The sequence below is a fragment of the Acomys russatus genome, chromosome 24 (assembly GCF_903995435.1).
Source record: "Acomys russatus chromosome 24, mAcoRus1.1, whole genome shotgun sequence".
Taxonomy (NCBI): domain Eukaryota; kingdom Metazoa; phylum Chordata; class Mammalia; order Rodentia; family Muridae; genus Acomys; species Acomys russatus.
In genome coordinates, this window is record NC_067160.1 from 56,366,992 (window position 1) to 56,392,741 (window position 25,750).

Below are 25,750 nucleotides of genomic sequence, written 5' to 3' on the forward strand. Positions count from 1 at the left end.
CAACCCAACTAGCTTACACAAGAGGGAAAAAAGGTTAAAGGGAAAAAAAGAGTGAACCTTCTGGTATCCGTTCCACGGGACGAGTCGCTAGATGTCTCTAGCCTGCATGCTGGTCCGGCCTGTTCGCTGATCCACGTACACTCAAGCCCGGTCTGAACCTGCTCTCTCCTCTCCTCCTGTTTGTCTCACACATGAAGGGGCGGTCTCCTTCTCCCATTGAGGGTCGATTAGAAAAGGCATTCTATTGGGACTCTAAATGAGAGAAGCATGGGAGAACAGCAAAATAAAAGGATCCAGAGGGTCCTAGAAACCTACAAGTAGAACATTATGATAGGCAGATTTGGGCCCAGGGGTCCCGCTCAATCTAAGGCACCAGCCAAGGACAATACAGGAGGTAAACTTTAAACCCCTTCCCAGATCTAGCCAATGGTCAGAATATTCTCCACAGTCGAGTGGAGAGTGTGATACGACTTTCTCACGTACTATGGTGCCTCACATTTGACCATGTCCCCTGGAGGGGGAGACCTGGTGGCACTCAGAGGAAGGACAGCAAGTAGCCAAGAAGAGACTTGATACCCTATGAGAATATATAGGGGGAGGTAATCCCCCTCAGGAACAGTCATAGGGGAGGGGAATAATGGGAAAATGGGGGGGGGAGGAATGGGAGGATACAAGGGATGGGATAAACATTGAGATGTAACAAGAATAAATTAATAAAAAATAAAAAAATAAATAAATAAATAAATAAAAATAAAAAAAAATAAAAAAGAAAAACAATAGTCCAGGTGGAGTCCCCAGGTCCACTTCCTGAATTTCAGGCCCAGGATGGCTCCATACAGTCTATCTCAAGGTATCTATAGTGTGTCCAAGGGTAAAGCCTGCCAAGACTGTTTTCACCTGTGACAAAGCTTACAGCCTTTCCCACATTACAGACTGTGTGGACCACCAGAAGGAAGGCAGAGGGAGGAAGGGCTCCTTCCTGGAGCTTCAGAGGGAGTGCTGCCCTGCTGACACCTCGATTTCAGACTTGTAGTCCCCTCCACTGTCACAGAGTACATGTCTGCTGTTTGGAGTCGCTAAGTGTGTGCTAACTGGCTCTAGCAGCTCGAGGAGATGTATGGAGCTGCTAGTGGTCCCTCTTCCAAAACTCTACCAGAGAGCCCTCTGGCCTAGCAGAATACGGCAGAGGTGGTAGCAGGCTACTACAGAGAATGGACTAGTGGTTTCTTTGGGGGCCTGGTCTTTCTCTCTACACTGGGGAAAACCCACTTCTATGCTCTAAGCAGCCCCGTAGAGATAGCCTATGGGAAAAACTAGTCTCCCATGGACAACAGTTGAAAGGATGGGCTCAGAAGCGTGCCCAGCAGCCATTGCAAGCCAATTTCTGGCGCCTCGTGAGAAACAGAAGCAGAAATGCCCAAGCAAGCGACTCCAGATTCTGGTCCCTATAGAAACCCTGTGGAAACCCTGCGAACTAACCAATGTTGTGTCTAGACTCTGCAGCAAGTTGATAAGCTGCAGTCAATAATATTCAATGAAAGAGAAACAGGTGTGTTTACCTTACCATGACCAAGATCTTCTCCGGCATTTTCATTTTCCTTCTCCAAATGGCCACCAGCCTTTCATTAGCCTATTTAAACACTGGTCACGCTTCACTTGTTGTTACCTGTCCCATGAGGCTTGGTTCATCGTGGACCACCGCAATGCCTCCCACCTCACCCCAGTCTCTGTCTCTAATATTTCTACCTAAAACGCTGGGGACTACGAGTGAAAGCAAAAGAAGAGGTCCCTATCAGAGCCCCAAGTATTTAGCTGCAACTCACTGGTCAGGCCAGCTGGACAGGTTTAGAGTTTGTAGAAGGAGCAGCAAGGAAGTGACCAGGACAAAGGAGGCACCTTCTGCGTGTCCTAGAATCTTCAGGCCAGAGGCATCTGAGCTCCCTGAGCAACAGGCAGCACTGTTTCTACCACAGGCATCTCAGGGTTACAGAGAACACGGACATCACGACGTGGACCAGGCCGCAGTTTTGCATGCCCCATTCTCACTGCCTGTCTCTGAGTCAGATGGTCTTATGGTGCATTTTCTATTCTGGGACACTGTACCCCTCCTCTTCCTCTAGAAATCACTCACTTTTCAATCTCCTGCTGAAAGTATCACCTTCTGTAAGAAATATTTCAAAAGATAGCCAGGTGTCGGGGTGCACGCCTGTAATCCCAGCACTTGGAGAGTCAGAGGCAGGCAGACTGCTGTGAGTTCGAGGCCAGCCTGGTCTACCAAGTGAGTCCAGGACAGCCAAGGCGACACAGAGAAACTCTGTCTTGGGAAAAAAAAAAAAAAGGTATTTGAAAATATGAGGTCTCTAGTCATTTTCTATGGCAATACTCTGTGCTTAGCTCCCTGTAAAAAGTTGGCTTGGGGTCTGTGGCACTCGGCTGACCTTAAGGTTGGATCTGCAACATTATGTTCTGAGCACCTAGAGCAATGCTTGGCAAGTTTTCAGAACATGTGTAAACTCATAATTCTGGAACGTCTTCCCCCTCTCGTCCACCCCTCCAAACCCTTATATAAAGGAGTTCAAATCCCACCTCATTCTTGATGGCCAAGGAGGTTGCTTTGGCTTTTGTAGAGTGACAAAATTAAAAAAAAATAAAAATAAAAACTTTAGTAGGTAAACTGGCACTTCCAAATCCAGAGTGAAAGAAGGAATGGGGGGCACATTTGTTTTGTTGTTGCCATAGTAACAGTAAAGGGAGGCACTATGACCTGAGAGGGTCTAACATCATGGCTGGTTAAGTGAAAACAACTTAGATTTAGGTTTCTGAAATTCTAGGGGAAGCCACAGGTCTGGACCTCCGTTTTCAGAGAGGAAATGCCCACAGCAGATGGGATTTGTGTCAGTTGCAGGTATTGGAGATCAGAGATGTTCCGTGATCAGGTCATGAGGAAGAGGTAAAGGGGCTAACAACCTTTATCCTGAAAGAGGACAACACAGCCCGCCTCATGCTGAAAGTTTCCAAAGATCTGAAGAAAGAATACATTTGCTTCTTTTATAATTCCAGACAACACCAACGGGACCAGTGGGTATAAATTATCTGGAGGACATTTTTGCCTGAATGACCCCCCACACACACACACCAAATCATAGCCAGAAAGATCATGAACACCATTTGTGCTTCTCTCAGGGGCTATATAGTCCCCAACCTTGGATTTGCTGGGGAAACCTAACCAACTATGTCTCGAGATGCCATAGCATAGATGTGGCCACTCGGAGGGAGATTCTGATGTCATTTCTAAAGGGTTTCTCTGATGCTATTATCTCTCACATGCCCTTGGCTTACAGCTAAATGTGACCTTTTAAATGGTCTTTTTTTATGTAGTTTGGCTCCCGAGATAAACTGTAAAGTTCCTTAGCAACAGAGGTGGTACACAATGTATCTTTGAAGCAGCAGTATAAATACTTTGTACACACATGACACCTCGCACTTTGGTACTTTCAGAAGAAGGGTGCAAACTTGTGGTGAAAAATGCAAAATAAATATTGGCAATAAAAGCAAAAATTGGGTAGCCCAAATCAAGCTCTGAAAATATTTTTAGGTGGTGTCGAGTCTTTAAAAACCTGAAACATTTTATCTCCCCAGAACAACACATGGAAATTAATGACTGTGAAACATAATTCAAAGAAAAAATGAAATTTTTATACAAGAAATAAGGATTTTGTTTCTCCAAAAATGCTTAAGATGGTGGAAAATATTAATTGGATTCTAATAGAAAAAGGGAAATTTATCAATGCTCTGCAATAGCTTTCATTACCTTGTACAAAATAAATACCTCTTGGCATCTGTGTCACTGGAAAATTATTAGTTTAAAACAACAATAGCAGCAGCAACAAAAAGGCAAAACTTGGGTTGCATCCAGCTTTTCTCATTTCTTATTCTGTGGTCATCTGGATCTCGGACTGACACCCCCATCACTTCCTCATCAAGTCCTTTGTGGAAATTTGCAAATGACCCAAAAGTGGAGACTTGCAATAAGGCAGTTAATCTCCAGAGAACATTCTGTCCAATTCTTTACCCCTAGTGACAGGGATAGGGAGTTGATATACAGATGGGTCGACAAATACGTATATGGTTAGGTTAGTAGAAACTTAACTGAACAGATGAGTGAATGGATGGAAAACGAATGGCCAGATGGACAGAATTATTCATGTCAAGTAGAGAACTGAGTCTACTTGACTTTCTCCTGCTCCCTAGTAGTCTAGGGTACATGGCTCCTGGACAGCCCAATACAAATCCAAGGCCAGTCTTTTCTCCCCCCGAGTTTCCTTAGATACTCTCCCTCAGTAAGGTCATATCAACTAGTTAAACCTGAAAATCAAAGGGTTCCTTCTCATCTTTCCCAAAGAGAGACACACTCTTCATAATGATTCCCCTGCTTCCTTCTGCCTCTCTGGATGCATCCGGCTTCCATCAGCAGCAGTCTTCCTATTCTTGGGCCTTCAGACCTCTCCAAGCCTCAGACAGAGCCTCATGCGTCATCAAAGATGTTTGACCCAGCATTGTTTATCTAGCTGCAGAACCACTAATAACACAGTCAATGACAGTAGCTACAGAGACAGCAGGTCAGTGTCAGGCCTCTGCAAAGGCTTGATGAGTTATTGTCTCCCATTCCCACAAACACTCATTAATCTCCCCACCTCCTTATTATTTGTACTTGGTTGAAGAGATTATGAAACCTCTGGGCTCTTCTTCCCTGATCCAGAGCCAATTACAGATTGCTGTAGACCTGACCCACCCTGACCAGACATTATAAACACAGTGTTGATGCCCTGAAGAACTCAGTTGGAGACTCCAGGCATCGGAGGTCCAGGCACCAGGATCAACAGGTCAGTGGTGGCAGATAGTCTCTCTCTGTGCCTGTCTTATTCGCACACATTAATGTCTCCAAAATGCCCAGGATCTCTAGGGAGCAAGGAACGCCTTTTATGGAATGTGATGTGATGTTCTGTAAGTCTAGGAACCCTTGGTAGAATTTAAGGCAAGGAATAGATTAGTCAAAGCAATGTTATTACATATTTGGAACCACAGAGTTGTGAAAAAATAACCTAGGCCAGTGGTATTCAAACAGTGTTTTGTTTGTGACACATGGAAGTCCTTTGGAGATATTCTGTGACTCACTTCAGTAGACAGTAGGAATGCTGCCTGCTAGTGTCTCCATCGCCCCTTTCTCTGTCATACATCCAAATGATTTCTCTGAGAAAACTGGTTGTGAGGCTTAAAACAGTTCAAAAATAATAATAATCTTGTCCAACCTCTACTTCCAGTGGGTAATAGATTGGGGGCCCAGGGTAAGGAAAAAAAATCAAGGTGAACTGGTAGCCAAGTTACTTCTAGAATGATCCATGTGTTTCTGTGTTCTGATAGGTCCCGTGTCTGGCAGGTGTGTGGTCGGATAGAGCTTCGGATGACCTATATACACCATGATCCATAGGTCACCCTATGGTCCATCCTATCAACTTTATAAGGCAAACGATTGTCTTAATGCGCACTCATAAATAATATAGCAAACGTTTACTAGAAGCTCAGAGTAGTGTTACAGTGGTAAAGGGGAAAGTTTTGTTACTGGAGTAAAAGGGAGAAAGAGCCTTGGCAACGACATTGTCTAATATGGTGAGCCTGAGGACTGGCCGCAAGGAGACACGAGCCTGTGTCTTTGAGCTCCCGTTCTCAGCTGTTATGTTACTGAACAGACACGATACAGAGCCCATGTGTAATGAAGTCCATGTCCCACGATCTTAATTGGAGTGGTGATATGAGTGCTGAAGAGGGGGGATTTTGAGCAGAAACAAGAGGCAATGCTAAGAACACCCTCGGAGATGATTAGAAAAGAGTCCTTGAGAGAGAAACGAGTTGCTACTGCACCAACAAACTGGGGCCAGATGGTCAAGATAAATGACCATCGTAGTTTCTAGAAGTGGGCAGGAATGTGGTCAAAGATGTACTTGAAAATTAAACTCAAGTGCTTTACGTAGGTTGGGCTGGGTTGAAGGTCCAGCAACTAGGAGTGCTAGTATGTTTACAACGGTGACTAAAAACAAAACACAAAGTTGTATTTCAAAGGAATAATTTCTGAAAAGAAGGAAGTATACTTTCCGTGCTTCCTAGGGTTTGGCATTTCACTGATGAGAGGACTATTATGAAAGTGAGAGAAGTAGAACTGACAAAGATGGTGAGAGGAGGGGTGTACTTTGGACTGCTGAAGTTCAGCCTGGGTCTGGGAGGCCAAAGAGGTCATGGCAGCTGTAGGAAGTGCTGGACTGCACTTCCACAGCATATGAAATAGCAGGTGCTTAAGACATTTTCTCAGAACTCTCTGCCTTAGGGATGACCTAGATGGAAAATGTGAATAAATCAACCAGAGTCGACAAATCCAAGGAGGTAGTGAGAATTAGAAAAGTAAAATTCGAATGCTTTTGGTTTGGGCTCCATGGAAGTTGGTGTCGCTCTTGAGGACGACAGGCTCCACACAGACAACGTGCGAGACAATGAGAGAGTGATGGAGAGCCCCAGCATTATCTGTTGGTGGCACTTGATCCCGAGCAGTCTGAGTCAGCCAGGGTCCATAGCCAGGAATAAAGAAAGAAAAGAGGGACACGGGCCCAAACTGGATGAATGGTTTTTTCGGGGTTAACAAGGAAGGGGAAACATGGAGAACCAAGCGAGTGGAACACTGGGAAGATCATCAGGCCCCCAGGCTGCCTGTGTAACCACAAACTAACACAAGTGGGCAATTTCTTCCTCTTCTATCACACTCTAGCTAGAGCCTAGGCAGAGAGAGCCTATATGGGAGTCTACGGGAAACTGGAAGTTGGGGCTGTGCTGAGATGGGAGAGTTCTAGAGCCCCGAGGATCCAACTTGACTAGATCAACCTTGAATTTTTGTTGCCTGTCTGGGATGACACTGACAAGAGTTGATGTCATCAGCCTGGATGTGCAGTTTCACACATCTGTCTACTTCACTGGCCCCTCTTGGACCTCAGTCCAACTTCCTGGATGCTCGTATTTCTTCTGCCACAGCCAAAGGAGCCCAGTGGTCTGGCTCAGAGGGAGCGCCATCAAACCGGCATACCTGGAGTCTATGTTGTTATTAGTCTACCTGGGCCAGAAGAATTCCCCACTCTTTTATACTGGAAATCTGGTCTAAGGACCAGCAGCATTATCAAGTTCATGTTTGAAACACAATCTCAGGCTTCACCTGAGACCTGGAGAACAAGATTCATTATTTGCACAAGAATTCAGGATCTAGAATTATGCCTTAGAGAATGAGGACCGTGGCGATGGCGTCATGGGTCATGCCATGCAAGCATGAGGATCTGAGTTTGAATCCCAGAATGTACACAAAGCCAGACATAGTAGAGGCGGAGCACATCTATAAACACAGTGATCCTATGGCGAGACGGGAGGTGAATCAGGAGAATCTCCAACAGCTAGGGGCTAGCTAGCCTGGCACGCACGGAAGTAAATAAGAGACCCTGTCTTTTTTTGTTGATGTTGTTATACTTTTTATATTTTTATTGATAGTATATAATATTATCTTTTCTCTCTTTTTTCTTTTCTTTTATTTTTTTATTGATTAATTTATTCAGATTACAACTCAATTGTTATCCCATCACTTGTAAACTCTCGTTCCTCCCTCCCCACACCCATGGTCACAGGCTATTAAGTCTCATCTTGGTAGCCTGCTTATTCTTTCTTTGAGTGCCACCAGGGCTCCCCACCAAGGGGAGGTCGCTGTCTTAAACAAGATAAATGGCAGGGACCAATGCCTGAGGTTGTCCCAGGACTTTCATGTGTACACCATGGCATGTGTACTCTCACACACAAACACATATGCATACATACGCAGCCTGGAGAATGAGGACAGTTAACCTGACATAGAAGTTCCCAGACCTGGTTCATTACTTGAATTATGTCAAGCACTCTTGAATATGGGCAGGAGAGAAAATTACCAAGGGGTTCAGAAGAGAGGGCATTCTTTGGAGCCTGTGACTTTAACTGAATGCTTCATATTTTTTTAAAGAATAATGCTTACATTACAAAATAAATGAAGTATACCACAGGAACGCTGGTAAGAAATACCAACAAGCGTTAATGACCCTGTCAGGCACAAATGAGTCCTACAGCACACCAGCAGGCTTTGTTCCCATGTGTGTCTCTAGACAGCTATAGATTCAACTGGGGCTACAATTCAACATCATTTATACTTATAGTTTTCACTTCAAATATTTGAAGTTTTAAGCAAAAAAAAAAAAATAGCATCTTTGTTGGGCATATACTTCTCATTTTCTGGATCTGTCATTCCCTTTCAGCCAATTGCCTGTTCTTGGACATCGAGAACATTTTCAACTTTCCAACCTCGTAAAAATAACTAATTGAGCTATTTTATAACTAAACATTTGGGTAATCCAGTACCTCTCCATGGAACAGGGGCAGCAACGCATGCAGGCACGGGTTAGACTAGATGCCGGTGTGGGGTTCCTAACACTGGCGTTCATGTGGACTCTTCACTCTCATCAGTGCCCTGTCATCCTTCACTCTCAACATGTCTTCCCAGGGTGACAGAACCATGTAACCAGTAATAAAAGTCACTTGGTCTACAGCCCTGTTTCTTATAATACCAGACTATGGATCAGATCTCAGAGCCAACAAAGCGGTCTGAATTCCTGCCATCAGCACTGGCCTCCCTCAGAATCACTTCATTCGTCTCCAAGTCCCATTTCTTTCTTCCCACGTTCTTCTTTTCTATCTCATTTTCTGCTTTCTTACATAAGTATTTCTTTCCCCCCCCCCCTTCATGCTTGGCAAAAATCAGCACTGCTCAGGAAGTCTCAGCCTCAGTCTTCCCTGCACTGACTTTTATGAGCTGTCTTCCTGCTTTGATCTGTTCTGGGTTTCTTGTGTGCTATTCTGGATTCTTCTGGGTGATGGGTTCAGGGAGGCCACTCCTCCAGGAAGGAACGCAGGCCTGCGAAGCTCTGGGACTTGGGGTTTATGCAGGTCAAGCTCTTCGTGGTGTTCACTTTCACACACACGTCTCTGTATCTCCATCCAATTCTGGTTTTTGTCTATTAGAGAGAGGCGGGAGAGGAGGAGGGGGAGGGGGAGAGGGAGAGGAATGATTGGAAAGACGTCCACAAGTCTCAGCAATTCCATTGCCCAGTACAATGCTTCCTAACCTTCAAGCCCTGCCTGTTCCCCCTGGCTAAGCGTTCTTCCCTATGCACTGTGAGGTGAGGAGGGCAGAGCTGGAGAACTTCAGGCCAGGTTGGAAAATGGGACTGGATCTGTTCCCAAGAATATCCCCAACCTGTGGAGCACCCACCCCTCAGTCTGGGGAGTGAGCTGGTAGGCTGTTTGGGTGAATCTGTTCTCTAGAGCCTAAGAACTAGCTTCAGCACCCAAGGATCACACCTGGGCTGGCGAACCCCCACTCTGAGGGCGAGACCTTGAAGGGTGGTTCTGTAATGCCTAGGGGGTGGGGAACAGCTTGTGGCTAGGTAATTATGAGCCCCAACTTGTCTGCCTCCAAATATACTCCTCTGCTTTTCTGAAAGCCTTTTTCTTCTTTTCCCCAGTAAAGACCAGACACTCCCAACGGCAGGAATGTGCTCTCTTCCCATGACAAGATACTACATGTAAGTAATCTTGGTGATTTCTCTGTAAAGGGGCCTGAGGATCACGTGAGAAGGGAAAAGGCTGGATCAAAGGAATGAAGCTCCCTCTGGCCACAAAAATCTCAAGCATTGAAAAATTACTCTTCATCTTTCTCAGAAACAATAGACTTCTTGAAGCTCCAAGAAGTTGTATAATTTTCCTGATATCATACAACTACCCAAATGAGACTCCGTGTTCTCTGAGCCAAAGTATCTCATTCTTAGAAAGCTCAAGCAATCGTGAGTCCCAATGACGGCACCTTTATGGTGACCTTAACTGCTACCTGGATCAAAAAAGAAAGAAAGAAAGAAAGAAAGAAAGAAAGAAAGAAAGAAAGAAAGAAAGAAAGGGAAAAGAAAAAGAAAAGAAAAGAAAAAAAGGAAAGAAAAGAAAAGAAAAGAAAAAAGTCTCACTATATAGGCCTGCATAGCCTGGAACTCACTATGTACATTTGGGTGACCTCAGTCTCATCTGGCTCCCTGTAATCCCAAGTGCTGGGATTAAAGTATGTACCACCATGCCTGCATCCTTGACTATAACTTAGTGGTATCTAATAGAATGCTGCCAACAGGTGACATGTTAAATCCCAGTTCCCAATGTCTGAGAAGAGCACCAGGTGGCAAGATCCTTGCAGACCTCTGTTCTCACTGTGCACGTGAGCCTGCCTTGGAAACAACAGATGAGCAGGTTTTAGACAGCCATTACTAGCTGTTGCAGAGACAACACAGGCTCTGGGAGGTGGTGGCATTGGTCCAGACATTCTGCTCTCAAGGGTATTGGGAGCTCCCTGGGCTCTGAGAGCAACTGACGGGCATCTCTGAAACCAGCCAGGCAACTAGGCTAATAACAGGCATGGCCCTATTATTCTGCATGCGTGACAGTTTCTCGCCAGCTTACCCTTGCAGGCATGTCATTTGACCCCAGGCATCCCAGGCAACTAATCAGGCCTGTTCTAGTTCTGTGCTGGCCTCCTATATTTGGTCCAACAAGAGTGGACTTCACCATGGCCAGAGTCTAGTGACCTAGATTTCTTTTTTCAGGTTTCTTATTTGTGAATTTTCTTCTACAGAATGTTTTTTCTTTTCATATATATATATATGTGTGAAATACATATATTTTATATATATATAAAGCAAATCACACTTATTATATACTCAGTACCTTCATTGATGAGTGCTGCCATTTTGTTTTTTAATTAAAGCAGGCCCAGAAGGTCTGAGATAGGGCTCACTGTGTGCCCAGTATACCTGAGCCCCAAAGCAATACTCAGCCAGCCCCCATGAGAAGGCCCTGCCTACTGTCACTCCCGGAGCCTCTGACAACCATGAGCCTAGGACACAGACCTGCTCTTGCTTTGGGGTACCTCAGTATGGTGGTCCAGAGAGGCAGTATGGGGGCTGAAATACAGTGGTCCCTAGAGGCCGCAGACCCTTGACCTTACCCTCCCATTTCAGAATCAAAGATGCATATCAAAAGGCTTTGTACTCACGGAACGGGCAGCTCCTGGTGGGAGACCCTGACTCAGACAACTGTAGTGCAGGTGAGTTTTCTCATGAGGAGCTCGCCTCCTGGACTTGCCCTATTTCCATCTGTCACAAGCCGTTGACTCTTTTCTTCTCTCGTGTCTCTAGAGACATGAGAACATTGTCCTTGTGGTAATGGGAAATGGCAGGAGGCACTTTTAGCCTGTCCTGGTGAATTCCACTTACCCTGCAGTCTCCATGCAGAAGAAGAGGTGCACAGGCCTAGCTGCTTCTTGGCCAGCCTAATCTTGCTAAAAGCCTGCGGTCTGGGGTCCCCTCACTGCCTGAATTGCATTCTGTCTTACCTCCCAGAGAAGATCTGTATCCTTCCTAACCGAGGCCTGGACCGATCCAAAGTCCCCATCTTCCTAGGGATCCAGGGCGGAAGTTGCTGCCTGGCCTGTGTGAACACAAGAGAGGGGCCTTCCCTGCAGCTGGAGGTGAGAAACCCCTCTTCATTATGGGGACACCGCCGAATCAGCCTTGGCCCCAGGATGCAGTTGGCATCTTTGCATCCACATGTCTCCTCTCTTGTCCCCCATCTCTCTTTGCCTCCAGCAAGGGGCCTCTTGCCTTTGGGGAATCTACAGAAGAAACATCCCTGACTAACTCTTCCCTGTTGAGTCCTTCTTTGGCCAAGCCCTGAGACATGAAGGCTTGGATCCCACACGTTCATCTTATAGCTGGCTGCCTTTCCCCCACAGGATGTGAACATTGAGGACTTGTACAAGGGAGGCGAACAAACCACCCGTTTCACCTTTTTCCAGAGAAGCCTGGGCTCTGCCTTCAGGCTCGAGGCTGCTGCCTACCCCGGCTGGTTCCTCTGTGGCCCAGTTGAGCCCCAGCAGCCAGTGCAACTCACCCAAGAGAGTGAACCCTCCACCCGTACTGAGTTCTACTTTGAGCAGACTCGGTAAGGAGGCATGAAGTTGAGGTCCAGCCGAGTGGCCCCCAAACTGAGCCCATCTTGCTCATAGTCTGCGGAAGGCAGACTATGTCTCGGTCTTAATCCCCAGAATCTGTGACTCTGTTACATTAAATGGCAAAATGAAGTCTTCCTCCGTGGTCCAGTTGAGCCCACTGAAATCATATGAGGCCTCATGAGAGGGAAGGAGTAAGAGAGTGAGTGAGGTAAATGTCACCACTAACTTTGAGGATGAAGATGAGGGACCGTGATCTCATGACTGAGCATGGTTTCTAGAAACTAGAAACAGTGAGAGCCTCTCCTGACACTGGTTTTGGATTTTTTTCTGGCCTGCAGAATTATAAAATAATGTCCTTCCCTTGTTTTAAGCTACTGAGCTTGTGATCATTTGTTGGAACCGCCGTAGTAAGACCTGTGCTTTACATGCAACTCAAGGGGTGTGGGTACCCTGGTGACTTCTTGGAAAGCTACCCACAGATTCTCCCAGATGCTGAGTCCAGGGTCCAGTGGAGTCCCTGAGTTGAGGGGGGTTTCACAACCCAGAACTTTAGGATCAACTCTTCCGAGAGCTTCTAGTTGCGCCCCTTGCCTGAGAGCCCCAGAAAATTTTCATTTCATAGAAAAATCTGTCTGCGCATGGTGGAGAATGAGGGGACTGCGGGCACTCTGCTGTATCACCAGTGTCTAGAGTGGACTGTGGGCACTCTGCTGTTTCACCAGTGTCTAGAGCAGAGCTGGAACATGGAAGAGACTGAGGGCCTTGACTGAGAAGACGACTGAAGTTCTGGTTAGACACTCAGGACACAACAGAGGCAGAGCCACAGCGCAAGGTGGACTGGTGAGGCGAGCTGCCCAGGGCTGCGCAAAGGGACGGCTGAGCCTGAACTCAAAGGAAAGGGATATTTCCTGGCAGAGAACATGGGGTCAAACATTTGAGGGAGTATTGACGATCCGGGAAGGTATGATGGAGGAGAGAGCTACAGGCGTGTCTGGGGTATGGTGTATCATCCATGTGGCTGCAACCCAAGGCTTGTGGTTAAGGAGTTGCTGAAAATTAAAGCAGGGAAATGGGTGGGGTCCAATTGTGAGTGACTTGCAAAGAAGTTCGGGCTCTGTCTGGGAAGCTCAGAGGAGTCATCTGGGTATTCCAAGCAGGACCCCTATGATCATTGTTGGACTGACCTAGATGCTATCAGAGCCCACATTCACCCCAGTGTCCCCGCTCACAGCTGATCCCTTCTGAGGCCAACGTCTGTGCTCCATTTCTCATAGTGGCTCCATTTCCTTCGCTTATGAGTTAGGCGATAAACACACACACATAAGCTTAGACATGTTAGAGTTCACTGGAGTGATTCCCGAGTCTCACAGCACCAAACTACAAGTTGTTTGGGGGCTTTACCAAGGATGAGGGTGGGAGGAAGAGTCTTAGAAAGTGTTCAGGAAACAAGAGGAGGAAAAAATTTGATTGCTCAAAGTGGAAAGTCCCAACTTAAATGTTAGTCAGTGGTTTCTAATTGTTTGAGTCTCTAATTGGCGGTTAGTTGGCAGTTTCTGGTTAGTTAATCTAAGTTTCATTTTCTTAGACTATGACCATTCTTTGAGCTACGTATTGGCTTGATGAAGTAGGGACTCAAGACTCAGAATAGCCTCCCACTTAATTATTTTAATAATGATCACTCATATTTGTTGGCCTCCTCTTGCAATCTGTTCCCATGGGACACCCCAACACATCAGGCCTCCTCACACCAGAAGAATCACATTCGCTACATAGACAAAATAGTTTTCTAGTATCTGGTATTTGCTAAGTTTCCATTAGTTCTGGGGATAGGGCACAAAGACCAAGAAAGTGTATGACCTGCCCATCAAGGACACATAATATAGAGGATGGAGACCTGACATTCTAAAGCAGATCACTTTGTTCCAGTTGGGCAGGACTGGTGGTGAGGGCTTAGCTTAGTGGTAGGTCACTTGCCTGGCGTGTCCCGTGCTAGGGGGGAAATGCATTCTGGGGGCGATGAGATGGCTTTGATGGAAAAGGCATTCATTTGCTAATGAGCCTAATGATCTGAGTTTCCATTTCTGAAACCCATATGGTGGGAGGCGAGAACCAACTTGCAGAAGTTGTCTTCTGACCTCTACATGTGGGCCACGGCACACCCCTACACCCACCCCAACACACCAAAGCAAATAAGTAAATAAATTAGAAAAATCAAAGGAAACTCATATTCTGCAGAGCCCCAGGAGAAATGGTAGCAGGCTGTGATGCCACTTGGGGTTTGGAAATCAAAGATGGAAGAAGCTGCTGCTGACAGGAGCAGCTCAGGGACTGTGGGGGATGCTTTTCTGTCCTAGCCCAAGACTTAAATTCTGTCTCCTCCCTAGAAAAGCACACCATATTCTCAACCGTGCCACAGATGCTATAATTATGTAGATGTGTGGGAGAGGCACAGTTTAGATCTTATCCACTATTCTACATATCAGAATGGTGGGTGTGGGGACAGGGTGAGCAACTAGTACTCAATGTGATGACCTCTGAGGTAGCACCCAGGAACGTGGTGGGTGAGCAAGGAAATGCATGTGGCCATGTGTGTGTGATGTGATGTGCAGTGTGCGTGTGTGTGTGTGTGTGTGTGTGTGTGTGTGTGTGTGTGTGTGTGTGTACAGACACATGCAAGAGGCACACACGACTGCCCTGGTAGGCATGCTGTTTATTCCTGCCATAGGATTTGAGTTCACTGAGTGGGCTTTGCTTCAAGAGGATTTATTTTACCCTAGAACAACTTTACCCTAAAGGGCAGTATGCTCAGTGTCTCCTAATACTTGCATGTCCTAAATTATTCAAAACAAGATTAAAATTCCACACTGACTGACGTTCCTCTTTGGGCCAGATTTTTATCTCAAGATACCAACTTGGCATCACCGTAGACCCAATGAACAACAGTACAAAGCATCGTACACAGCCCCACCCCAGACACGTGACACCTGTTAGTTCAAGTGAAGGCAATCCAGGTCTAGGGAAAAAATAAAAAATAAGTAAAAGGGAGTGGATAAAACTTTAATGGGCATCGTGTTTTTCTGAGTCAGCAAAAATGTAAATGCTGATGAATTGGCAGGTATGTTACTTGACCACATTTTAGGTTGAATTTCACATTTATATAACTAAACTGTTTACTGTGACTCCGTCTGGACAAAGAGTCTGCCTCCTAGAGAAAGTCCAGTCTCATCTCTACTTACCAAGGTGCAGACTACAAGCAAGTCTTACTGAAATTTATATTCTAAGATGGGGAACTCAACCATGTTCATAGCTGCTCTATACATAATAGCCAGAACATGGAAACAGCCTAAGTGTCCCTCAGTAGAAGAATGGACTAAGAAACTGTGGTATATTTACACGATGGAATACTACTCAGCTATTAAAAACAAAGAATTCCCAAAATTTGTGGACAAATGGATTGATCTAGAAATTATCATAATGAGTGAGTTCACCCAGAAACAAAAAGAGACAAATGGTATATACTCACTTATATCAAAACACTAGTCCAAGGAATACGTACCATGAAAATCTTTACTTACCAAGAAAGTGGGTCAGAGGAGAGGATATCCGATTGAGACTTTAGGCAAGAGTAGCACGGAAGAAAGAGGAAATAGTAGGACCCACAGGGTCCTGGAAACCTACAAGAAGAACTTTATGACAGGCAGATCTGGATCCTGGGGTCCTCCTCAAACTAAGGCACCAGCCAAGGAGAATATAGGCAGTAAGCTTCGAACCCCTACCAAGACCTAGCCGACGAACATGATACTCTCCACCGTTGAGTGGAGAGTGAGATCTGACTCTCACACGAACTCTGGTGCCCCTTTTCTGACCATGTCCCCCAGATGGGGAGACCTGGTGGCACTCAGAGGAAGGATAGCTAGTTACCAAGAAGAGACTTGATATTCTGAGAGCATATATAGGGGGAGGAGGTCTCCCTCGGTCACGGACATAGGGGAGGGGAGAAGGGGAGAAATGGGAGGGAGGGAAGAATGGGAGGAAACAGGGGAAGGGCTAACAATCAAGATGTAATATGAATAAACTAATTTAAAAAAAGATGAAAAAAAAAAACAAAAAATAAAATAAAATAAGATGGGGAACTTGCAATGCACCATTTGGACAGAAGGTGGCAACGGAATTCAATTTTGCTTTTTGAGGCTGAGAGCCCTGGTGCACAATTTCACCAAATTTAATTTGAATGCTTCAGAACTCTGTGTGCCAGTCTCTGCGCCCATCTCTGCCTTGCTTTCAAACAGGAAGTGTAGGTCTGTGTCTTTGAAGAAGCTCTGCGTGACTGTTTCTACCATTAAGAAATTCTGCTGTTCTAGAAGCCTGGAGCCGTGTGTGTGTGTGTGTGTGTGTGTGTGTATGTGTGTGTGTGTGTGTGTGTGTGTGTCTATGTGTCTGTGTCTGTGTGTCTGTATGTGTCTGTGTGTATGTGTGTATGTGTCTGTGTGTGTTTCTGTGTGTGTCTGTGTGTCTGTATCTGTGTGTCTGTGTCTGTGTGTCTGTGTCTGTGTGTCTGTATGTGTGTCTGTATGTGTGTCTGTGTGTGTATCTGTGTGTCTGTGTGTGTTTCTGTGTTTGTCTGTGTGTCTGTGTCTGTGTGTGTGTCTGTGTGTCTGTATGTGTGTCTGTGTGTGTATCTGTGTGTCTGTGTGTGTGTCTGTGTGTGTCTCTGTGTCTGTGTGTGTCTGTGTGTGTCTGTATGTCTGTGTGTCTGTGTCTATGTATGTGTGTGTCTATGTATGTCTGTGTGTGTGTCTGTATGTTTGTGTGTGTGTGTCTCTGTGTCTGTGTGTGTGTGTGTGTCTGTGTCTCTGTGTGTGTGTGTGTGTGTGATATTAAAATATACATTCATGTCTATTCGTGTCTATTTTGGGGCACAGATGTCCTCGTACAACACGTGCTGTTTTTCCTGGTGACTTACATGTTGCAGTCATGCTTCTACACACTCAGCCCTTCCAACTCTCTTGGGGCACTCTTGCCCAGGTTCTGATCATAGAACTGGGGTGACAAAGAAGGCTAGGAGCCTTGACTCTTCGACTTTGGAACATGTAAACAGACGTTTGTCATAGCCAAAGTACGAGGAAGAGTACTGCCCACACCAGCTCGTCCATGCAGAAGACTGTGGGCTCGTGCGTCTCCTAGCTGTGTATGTTCCAGGCATGTAGTAGAGACTCTTGTACTGAAGGCCCGTGGGGAGGGGATATCTATGGCCTTTCTTGCATGCTCTCTTCTGTTCTGATCCAACAACAGTGGCTATCTCGCTGTTCTCCAATGACAAGTACACTGGGTGCTATGCTGCTACAGGTACGTATCTCAGTCCAGAGGGCACCTGCTAAGATTTCTAAGCTTTTATGACATGGAATGGGAAATTGGACACACAGTGGTAGGAAAAGAAGTAGTTTATTAAGGAAACATGTCCCTGATAATGGAAGTGGGCTGGAAACCTGAAACAGGGCCAATACTCAGAAGCACCTGTCCACAGCACCCTAATCCTTGCATGGCATTTAACAGCATCCAGTTTCCCCACACTCAGAAAATTCAAAGGAATTTTTAACACATTCAGTTTTGTTCCATGTAGTCCAGGCAGGAGAGATTCGCAGACTTCAGCTGCCAGCTGGCTTCTGTGACACGTTACCTTGACACCTCTCCATATCCAGCTCTCCTAACCCAGCTCCACCCCTGAAAGCTGTATATAACCAAAGTTTGCTACTTTGTGGCTTCCTTTTTCTCTCCTCCCTTCTTCTTCCCCCTTACTTACCCAATAACACTAGATTGGAGAGGAAAACAGATAGCGGAGAATGGGGTGAAGTTATCCTTAACTACTTCCTGCTGATTACGGGGCATGGGGTTTCTTGAGGTGAGTTTGATCTTTGCCGTCAAGACATCTAATTTCTTCTCCCTTCTTTGTGCATGAGTACTTGATAAACAGCAACCAACAGCATCCAACAACCGACCAGCCAACAGCAGCAACCCCGCCCCCTCTCAGGACCCTAGCATTTATATATCCCCTGAAAAGTCCCCAGAATTCCAAACATCACACACTCGCAGAAACTATCTGCAGCTGGCAAAACTACACACCTGCTAGAGCACGAGGCAAATCGTAGACAGTTGCTTTAAAACAGCCACATGTTCCACACCTGGGATTAAAAAAATATTCTAATATTTCTGTGTTTAAAAACAAAAACAAAATTCTCACTACAGCTGTAATCCCAGGAGACCTTTTGAACGATGAAAATCAGTCTTCTACAATCTCTTCAGTGCTGATGAGGGACACAGTCTCTACCTAAGAAAGCATCCATATAACTCTCTCACACTTCATCTCTTGACTGTGGAGGAGGGTTTGGACCACCTGTAGTAGAAGTTGTCAGAATTCTCTGCATCATAGAGAATTAGTTTGAAACTATCATCTCCTCGAAGACACAGATTTTACAAGATTGATGGTATAAGGCCTAAGTAAGCGTAACATAGTTATGCCAATTGGTTTCCCCAGAAAGGTCAAGATTTTCCCGGCCCGCGGGTCCAGTTATTCGGGGGGCAGTGAGGAGGGTTGCAACCTGTGAATAAAGAATGGGCGAGAGAGAGAGACAGGGCCCAAGGAAGCATTGCTCGTCAAGAGCCGTTTATTGTAAGGGGGTAATCAAATTTAAAGTGAGCTTTAGGGAGGGCGGGGGTAGGAAGGAATGCAGTGGAAAGTTACAAAATCTTCTGGGCCAGGCCCCAAGGGCAGCAAATGGGGAGGGGGCGATTATTCAGAAGTCGCGATACACTGAATGTTCTCTTTCTCAAGGTCAGGCTGGATCTTCTGTGGTTGCCAGGCAGAATAATTATCTCAAGTATGCAGACAGCTGTGGCTTTCAGCCAGCAGGGCCTCTCAGCCACTGGGGCAGGTCAGGCAAGGTCCTATGGCTCCTGACACAAGATCAGGGTAAGCCACAGCCAGGCATGTTCTCAAAGAGCTATCTTTGGTTAGGTTATTCCTGGCGGGGCGGGGGGGGGGGGGGGGGGGTAGGGGTGGAGGGGAATGCTTTCTTCAGCTATTGATAAAATACACTGGCGGCGGGACTAGTTTTCTGTCTTTGGTTGCTCTGCAAATTTAGAAAACAACAACAACGTGACAGAGTTGTGCTTGCGCAGGCTATGCTTGCTGTAAAACAAGGGGCATCTCCCCAGATTTGGCTTAATATGCTCAAACACTGAGACACTATCTTGGTTCTGGCATTCCTGACGGGCACAGGTTCCCATTGCACCAGGATGCTACAGGATAGACCTGTACACCTCCCAGGGCTCGAGTTCCCATTGCACGGGACTTCAGGTGTACAGGGTCTCCGTCCATGTGCCCACCTTGATCGCTCCCTACTGATGAAGTGGAGAGCTGGATCGGTCAATTCATGGCTTCAGTTTGGCATTTTAATTTGAAAATTAAGGGGGAGATGTCGGGAGCCGCTCCGCCATTCTTCACAAAAGCCCTTATGGCCAGTGCGCATGCGCAAGCACGTTACGCAGGCGGTATGCTAATTAAGTATTCTCTAGAGCACCAATCACGAGAAGACACGTCCCTCCACGCCTCCATAGTTCCTATATAAGCCGGAGATTTTACGGGGAGAGGGTCCTTCCCCATCTGCTATCAAGAAGAGCTGTAACAATAAAAATCGCTGCCAGAAGAATCCTGAGTTGCCGCGTCTCCTTTATCGGCGAAAGGTGCGCGCGACAAGTGGTGCCGAAACCCGGGAGGGCGGGGGGGGGGGGGAGGGGTGGAGGGGAATGCTTTCTTCAGCTATTGATAAAATACACTGATGATTAATAATATGGGAAAATCCAAAGCTACAGTTTATAAAAGGAATCTAATGATAGAATAGATCAAAAAGAAGATAGAGTAAGATTGTAACAATGAGTAGCAATAGTATCAATACATAAATAAAGCTGAAAACACAAAGAAGTTTATAGCTACTTGTTTATTTTTTTAATCACATTTAATAAGTTAAGATATCCTTTTTCTTTGAAGAGAATCTTTAAGTCTTTTAGCCTTTTCCCTGTAAAGTGTTCATGAGGCCGTGGAGACACAAAGGGGTAAAGAAGTCAGAGAGTAACTATCAGTTTCATATGAATACAGTGAGTCTTTATTTACCAGGAGGAAGTGTCAGTGAACATCAGAAGACATATTTTTGACAAGAATCATCTGTCAGAAGTTCTTTAGTTACTATAGTTTATATGCATCCTAGATATTCATTTGCTGCAAATTTTATGTGGTGAAGTAAGCAATAGGTCTAAGAGTTTTGACACTCCCAATGAAGTGAGTCGCCTTACTGTTAGGCACCATTATTGTACCATGTGTGGGGCAACTCCCAAGGCTGGGACTGACGTAGCAGCTCCTTTGGCTTTGGGGCAAAGCCCTGCTATTAGAAAAGAAATCACATTGGGGTGCCTTTATTAGGGAACCATGAGTGTCATTGATCTTTGAGGGAAGCTCAGCCTCCTTTCAGACAACAGAACATCATCCTTTGCAGGTGGAAAGATGCTTCCTGGTTCCCAGGAACCTGCTTCCCCACAGCTGTGGCAAGTATTGGCCCTGTGTAATTTCTCCCCAGCTCAGGGCTTCCTTAAGGTAGCAAGTGTCTATCTGTCGGTGGAAAGATCTTAATCCCTGGGGCAAAGCTAGCACTTGAGCCTGTAACTTGCTTCCTCTAGGCCTTGACTGTCTTTATTTCTGTTGTTGGAAATGACAAATGCCAGATGTATTTATTTCAGATATATTTACTTTTTAATTGTCTGTCTGTCTGCCTGCCTGCCTGTCTGCCTGCCTGCCTGCCTGTCTGTCTGCCTGCCTGTCTGTCTGTCTGTCTGCCTGCCTGCCTGCCTGCCTGTCTGCCTGCCTGCCTGCCTGTCTGCCTGCCTGCCTGCCATGCCTGCCTGTCTCTGTCTGTCTGTCTGTCTGTCTCCCTGCCTGCTTGCCTGCCTGTCTGTCTGTCTGTCTTTCTGTCTGCCTGCCTGCCTGTCTACCTGCCTGCCTGCCTGTCTGTCTGCCTGCCTGCCTGCTGCCTGTCTGACTACCTGTCTGTCTGTCTGCCTGCCTGCCTGCCTGACGACCTGTCTGTCTGTCTGCCTGCCTGCCTGCCTGCCTGTCTGTCAGTCTGCCTGCCTGTCTGTCAGTCTGCCTGCCTGTCTGTCAGTCTGCCTGCCTGCCTGCCTGCCTGCCTGTCTATGGCCATCTTTAATTTGAGAGGTGCCTGCAGAGGCCAGAAGAGGGCATCAGCTTCCCTAGAGCCAGAGTTCTCGGCAGTGTGAACTGCCCATTGTGGATCATGGAAGTGAACTCAGTTTCTCTGCAAGAGCAGTATGCACTTCTAGCCTCTTAGTCATCTCTCCAGCACCCCCAAAACAAATGCTAAAGTTAACTTGAATTATCTGGGTCTTATTGCCTCTTTGTGTAATGTTCTCCCAAGCAACAGGGGCTTCTTCACGCTGCTCGAAGACCAGGACTGAGGCAATGATCAACCACATAACATCTTGACTTAGACTGCTCGGTTACATACACTTTTGTCCTCTGCTCTGAATTTTTACTTACACTGTGAATTAAAAGATTAGAAGAAAGTTGGGCTAGCATGTAGAGAAAGTATATACACATTAGGTGTGCATAAAGATAAATGTTAAGGGCTGGAGAGATTGCTCAGTGGTTAAGAGTACTGCCTGCTCTTCCAAAGGACCTGGGTTCAATTCCCAGCAGCCACATGGCAGCTCACAACTGTCTGTAACTGCAAAGACCTGACGCCTCCACACCAATGCACATAAATTTTATTAAATTTTAAAAATGTCTAAAAGAAATATAAATGTTAAAAAATAAACTTTCTATGTATGAGTCTCACTTAGATATATCATCTGCTTTTTAAGTTAGAATGTAGATTTGATTGTTTCTTAAATAGCATTAAACAGTGTTTAATGCCAAGTCTGGACTTGCAAAGACATAGCTCTTAATGTAAAGTAAAAGGCTTTATATCTCAAAGGCATTGAGCCTAACCTGACCAATAACAGGATTCTAAGAAGGCTGAGCCTGTACCACAGCTTGTGTTCTTCTTCTTAATGTTTTCATTACATCTATTTACTTTATGTTCATGTGTGTGTATGTACATTCCTATGTGCCACGGTGTGTGTGTGTGTCTGTGTGTGTGTGTGTGTGTGCGTGTGTGTGTGTGTCTGTCTCTCTGTCTGTCTGTCCATCCGTCTGTGTATGTGTGTCTTTATGTAGGTCAGAGGACAATGTGTGAGACTTGGCCACGGTGTGTGTGTGTGTGTGTGTGTGTGTGTGTGTGTGTGTGTCTGTCTGTCTGTCTGTCTGTCCATCCGTCTGTGTGTGTGTCTGTGTGTGTGTGTGTGCGTGTGTGTGTGTGTGTGTGTGTGTGTCTGTCTGTCTGTCTGTGTGTAGGTCAGAGAACAATGTGTGAGATTTGGCCACTGTGTGTGTGTGTGTATGTGTGCATGTGTGTGTGTGTCTGTCTGTCTCTCTGTCTGTCCATCTGTCTGTGTGTGTGTGTCTGTGTGTAGATCAGAGGACAACGTGTGAGACTTGGTCATGGTGTGTGTCTGTGTGTGTGTGTGTGTCTGTCTGTCTGTCTGTCTGTCCATCCATCTGTGTGTGTGTGTCTGTGTGTAGGTCAGAGGACAATGTGTGAGACTTGGTTCTCTCCTTCCACAGTGTGGAGCCTAGGAATCAAAGTCAGGTTGTCAAGCTGGCAGCAGGTGCCTTCACCTGCTGAGCGGCCTCACTAGTCCCAACAGCTTGGTTTTAAATGACATGGCTGTTTTATAATTTTAAACTGGACAAGAACTTTGCAAGCCGATTTGTTTAGTTTTGTTCTTTTTTCCTCTTTTTAAATGTATACATTTATATTGTTACACATGAATAAAATAAACTACATAAAGCAGGAAGAACCATGAGACAATCAGGAATTATATGCTACACTCATAGTGATTTGGCTATTCGTATTTGGCAAGCTTGAAGTAAACATCTTTCCTATCTTGTTGGGTCTAAATTTCTGAGTGAAGATCAGTATCTATCATCTCATCTCTAGTAACTTGAAACATCTATCTTGATCTAAAACCATCTTAACCCCTAACATACTAAGCTTCATTGTAAGCCTAAACTATCTGGTCTTCAACCCCACCAGAAATTTGAGAAAGAATAAAACTTAAATACCCGAGAGAACAAGAAGTGCAGGTTAGCAGCTTCCAAAATGAAAAAAAAACAAAAAAACAAAAACAAAAACAAAACAAAACCAATGACTGAGACAGTTTACTGCCCAACACTCTCTATAACGCTGGAGCACCAAAGAACCTCCTTATGGATATGGCTTCAAATGTGGCAAACAAGCCACTGGGAAAATTTTCCTCCTTTCTGCCACAGACAGAATTCTGCCTAAAAATGGGCAAGCTTGGATGCAGGCTGAGTCGACCGCCAAACTCTGGCAAGACAGTTTCCTGCCTCGCAAATATGTCTGTCAGATATATTGGGCTTGAAAGTAGTTTTGTTCTTTTTCAAAGAACACAGTATATAGGCAATAGTTTTTATATCTAAATGTCACAAAAGTTAATAAAATTTTATCTTAAAATATGAGATATTATTTATTAATGTTTCCTTAAAGATGTAGTAATTTTCATTTTTATTGAATATAGAGTAAAGTTAGCTAGATTCTGAATTTTATTATTGTGATGATAAAACTTGAATTTTGATCGTGAAAAAGAAATTTAACATAAATATCTTAGATGAATATGTACAAATAACCATTATCTTACATATATCAGAGTCTTCATTTAAAATCTTATGTTTATCACTTACATATTAAGAATATTCCTGAAACAGAAATCCATAGGAACTAGTCTAATAGGAGGATTTTAATGTAAGTCATTTCAATTAACATATTTTATGTCTTGTTCTTGCTGCTGCTGCTGCTGCTGCTGTTACACTTGACTATTATCCTTAAACATTTTTTCCAGAACCTGGCTTGAAAGGAAATTCTTATCAAAATTTATATTTAATGTTAAATTTCTTTCTTTTGGATGGCTCTGTAGACCAGGCTGGCCTCAAACTCACAAAGATCCGCCTGACTCTGCTTCCTGAGTGCTGGGATTAAAGGTGTGCTCCATGACCACCCAGCCAATGTTAAATTTCATAGCTTAATAACTCCATTGAATGTTGTTTTTATAAATAAGTAGCATTTGAAAGTTTTATTAAACATATAATAGATTCAAAAATACCACTTCAGTAGACTAGAGAAGTACTGAAGTTTATAGGACAGCATGTAGTCAGAAGGCCTCTTAAGATAGCCCCAAAACACACACACACACACACACACACACACACACACACAGACACACACACACACTTTTTTTTAATTGACATGCCAAAATATTTTAAAGTCTGCAATAAAAACTAATTTTTTTGTTCTTTTTTGGTTTTGTTTTGTTTTTTTTTTTTATAAAAACTAATTTTAAAAAATTAAATGGCCATGTGCTTTGTTACTCAGTTATTTCAGGGAATCCTGGGAGCAGACTGGTCTTTGTCCCACATTGTTTTAACACAAAATAACATATATACAACGTCATGAATACATGGGACATAATTACAGTAACAAAGTGAAAGGTTTTTATCTTGTCTCTTTAGAGGAAAGGAGGTTGGGTTGGGGACTCTGCCAAAGCTTTCCTGTGTGCAAGACTGTTTCCCTGGGTGCCTCTACTTGTACACGATGCTCCCACTGGCAACTGATCCTTCCCTTTTCTGGGAGCAGGGCCAATCCCCTGGATCCTTACATGCTAACCATGGCCTTGGGACTGGGGCACGTTTCGTACTTCCATGAGCCTGGTGGCCTGAGTCTTCACATTTGAAGCTGACCTGGCTTCTGTCCTTGGAGGCTTTGTAGGAGGGACCACCTGATAAATGGGCCTGGCAAATGGTGCCTTCAAGGTCAGGCACAATCATCTGGACGCCTGTTTCTGTTTCTTTTTGCCCAGCCTCAATCTCAGTCATTGAAGACAGAGAAGTCAGTGTTTACTTACCACCTGAGTCTGTGTATTCAGAAGTTCTATCTGTGGTGTCTGAAGCTGTCTATCTATAGCCATCAGGGGCTATAGTATAGGCTAGTAGTATGGTGACCCAGAAGAACTTTCCCTTTGAGGCATGAGCGACCCAGGTTGGGGGATTTCCTTAATGCTCCAATTAGTCTGTTGGCAATGGGGCAAGTTTCACTGCCTTGAGTGACCTCTCTAATCTTGTCACAGTTAGTATGTTTCTCAATACAGTTTTTCATTCCTGCACTAAGACTTTCGTCACCCTCTTATGTCTCTGGGACATTTTAACCCCAAGCAATAGGTTTCTGATGGAGAACAGGCACACTGGACAGCCACTAAGACTTTAAGCAAATTATTCATGTGCATGCAGGTTTTAAGAGTCTTTCTCCCAGACCCTCCGTTTTCCTTGAGGGATACAGCAAGTAGTTAGAACAAAGCATAGGCAATAGACTTAGTATCCCTAGGCCAGGGGCAGGAGTGGGTCTCTGGAAAATT

The 25,750-nt window shown here is 45.0% G+C and overlaps 2 protein-coding genes across 3 annotated transcripts in view; both read left to right on the forward strand.

Moving 5' to 3' along the window:
- Il1rn (interleukin 1 receptor antagonist) overlaps positions 1–25,750 on the forward strand; it is a 225,199-nt gene that overhangs the window by 160,405 nt on the left and 39,044 nt on the right. The gene's annotated exons all lie outside the window — the stretch shown is intronic.
- On the forward strand, positions 6,485–12,216 carry Il1f10 (interleukin 1 family member 10). Its single transcript, XM_051166300.1, has 4 exons — positions 6,485–6,575; positions 11,120–11,251; positions 11,547–11,674; positions 11,939–12,216. The coding sequence occupies exons 1-4, from the start codon at positions 6,485–6,487 to the stop codon at positions 12,149–12,151; spliced, it is 564 nt and encodes a 187-aa protein (XP_051022257.1). The 3' UTR covers positions 12,152–12,216.

Coding starts and splice junctions, on each gene's coding strand:
- Il1f10 (XM_051166300.1), top strand. CDS start 6,485: ATGGAAGTTGGTGTCGCTCTTGAGGACGACAGGCTCCACACAGACAAC. Junction 11,252..11,546: donor CTCAGACAACTGTAGTGCAG/GTGAGTTTTCTC, acceptor CTTACCTCCCAG/AGAAGATCTGTATCCTTCCT. Junction 11,675..11,938: donor GGCCTTCCCTGCAGCTGGAG/GTGAGAAACCCC, acceptor TTTCCCCCACAG/GATGTGAACATTGAGGACTT.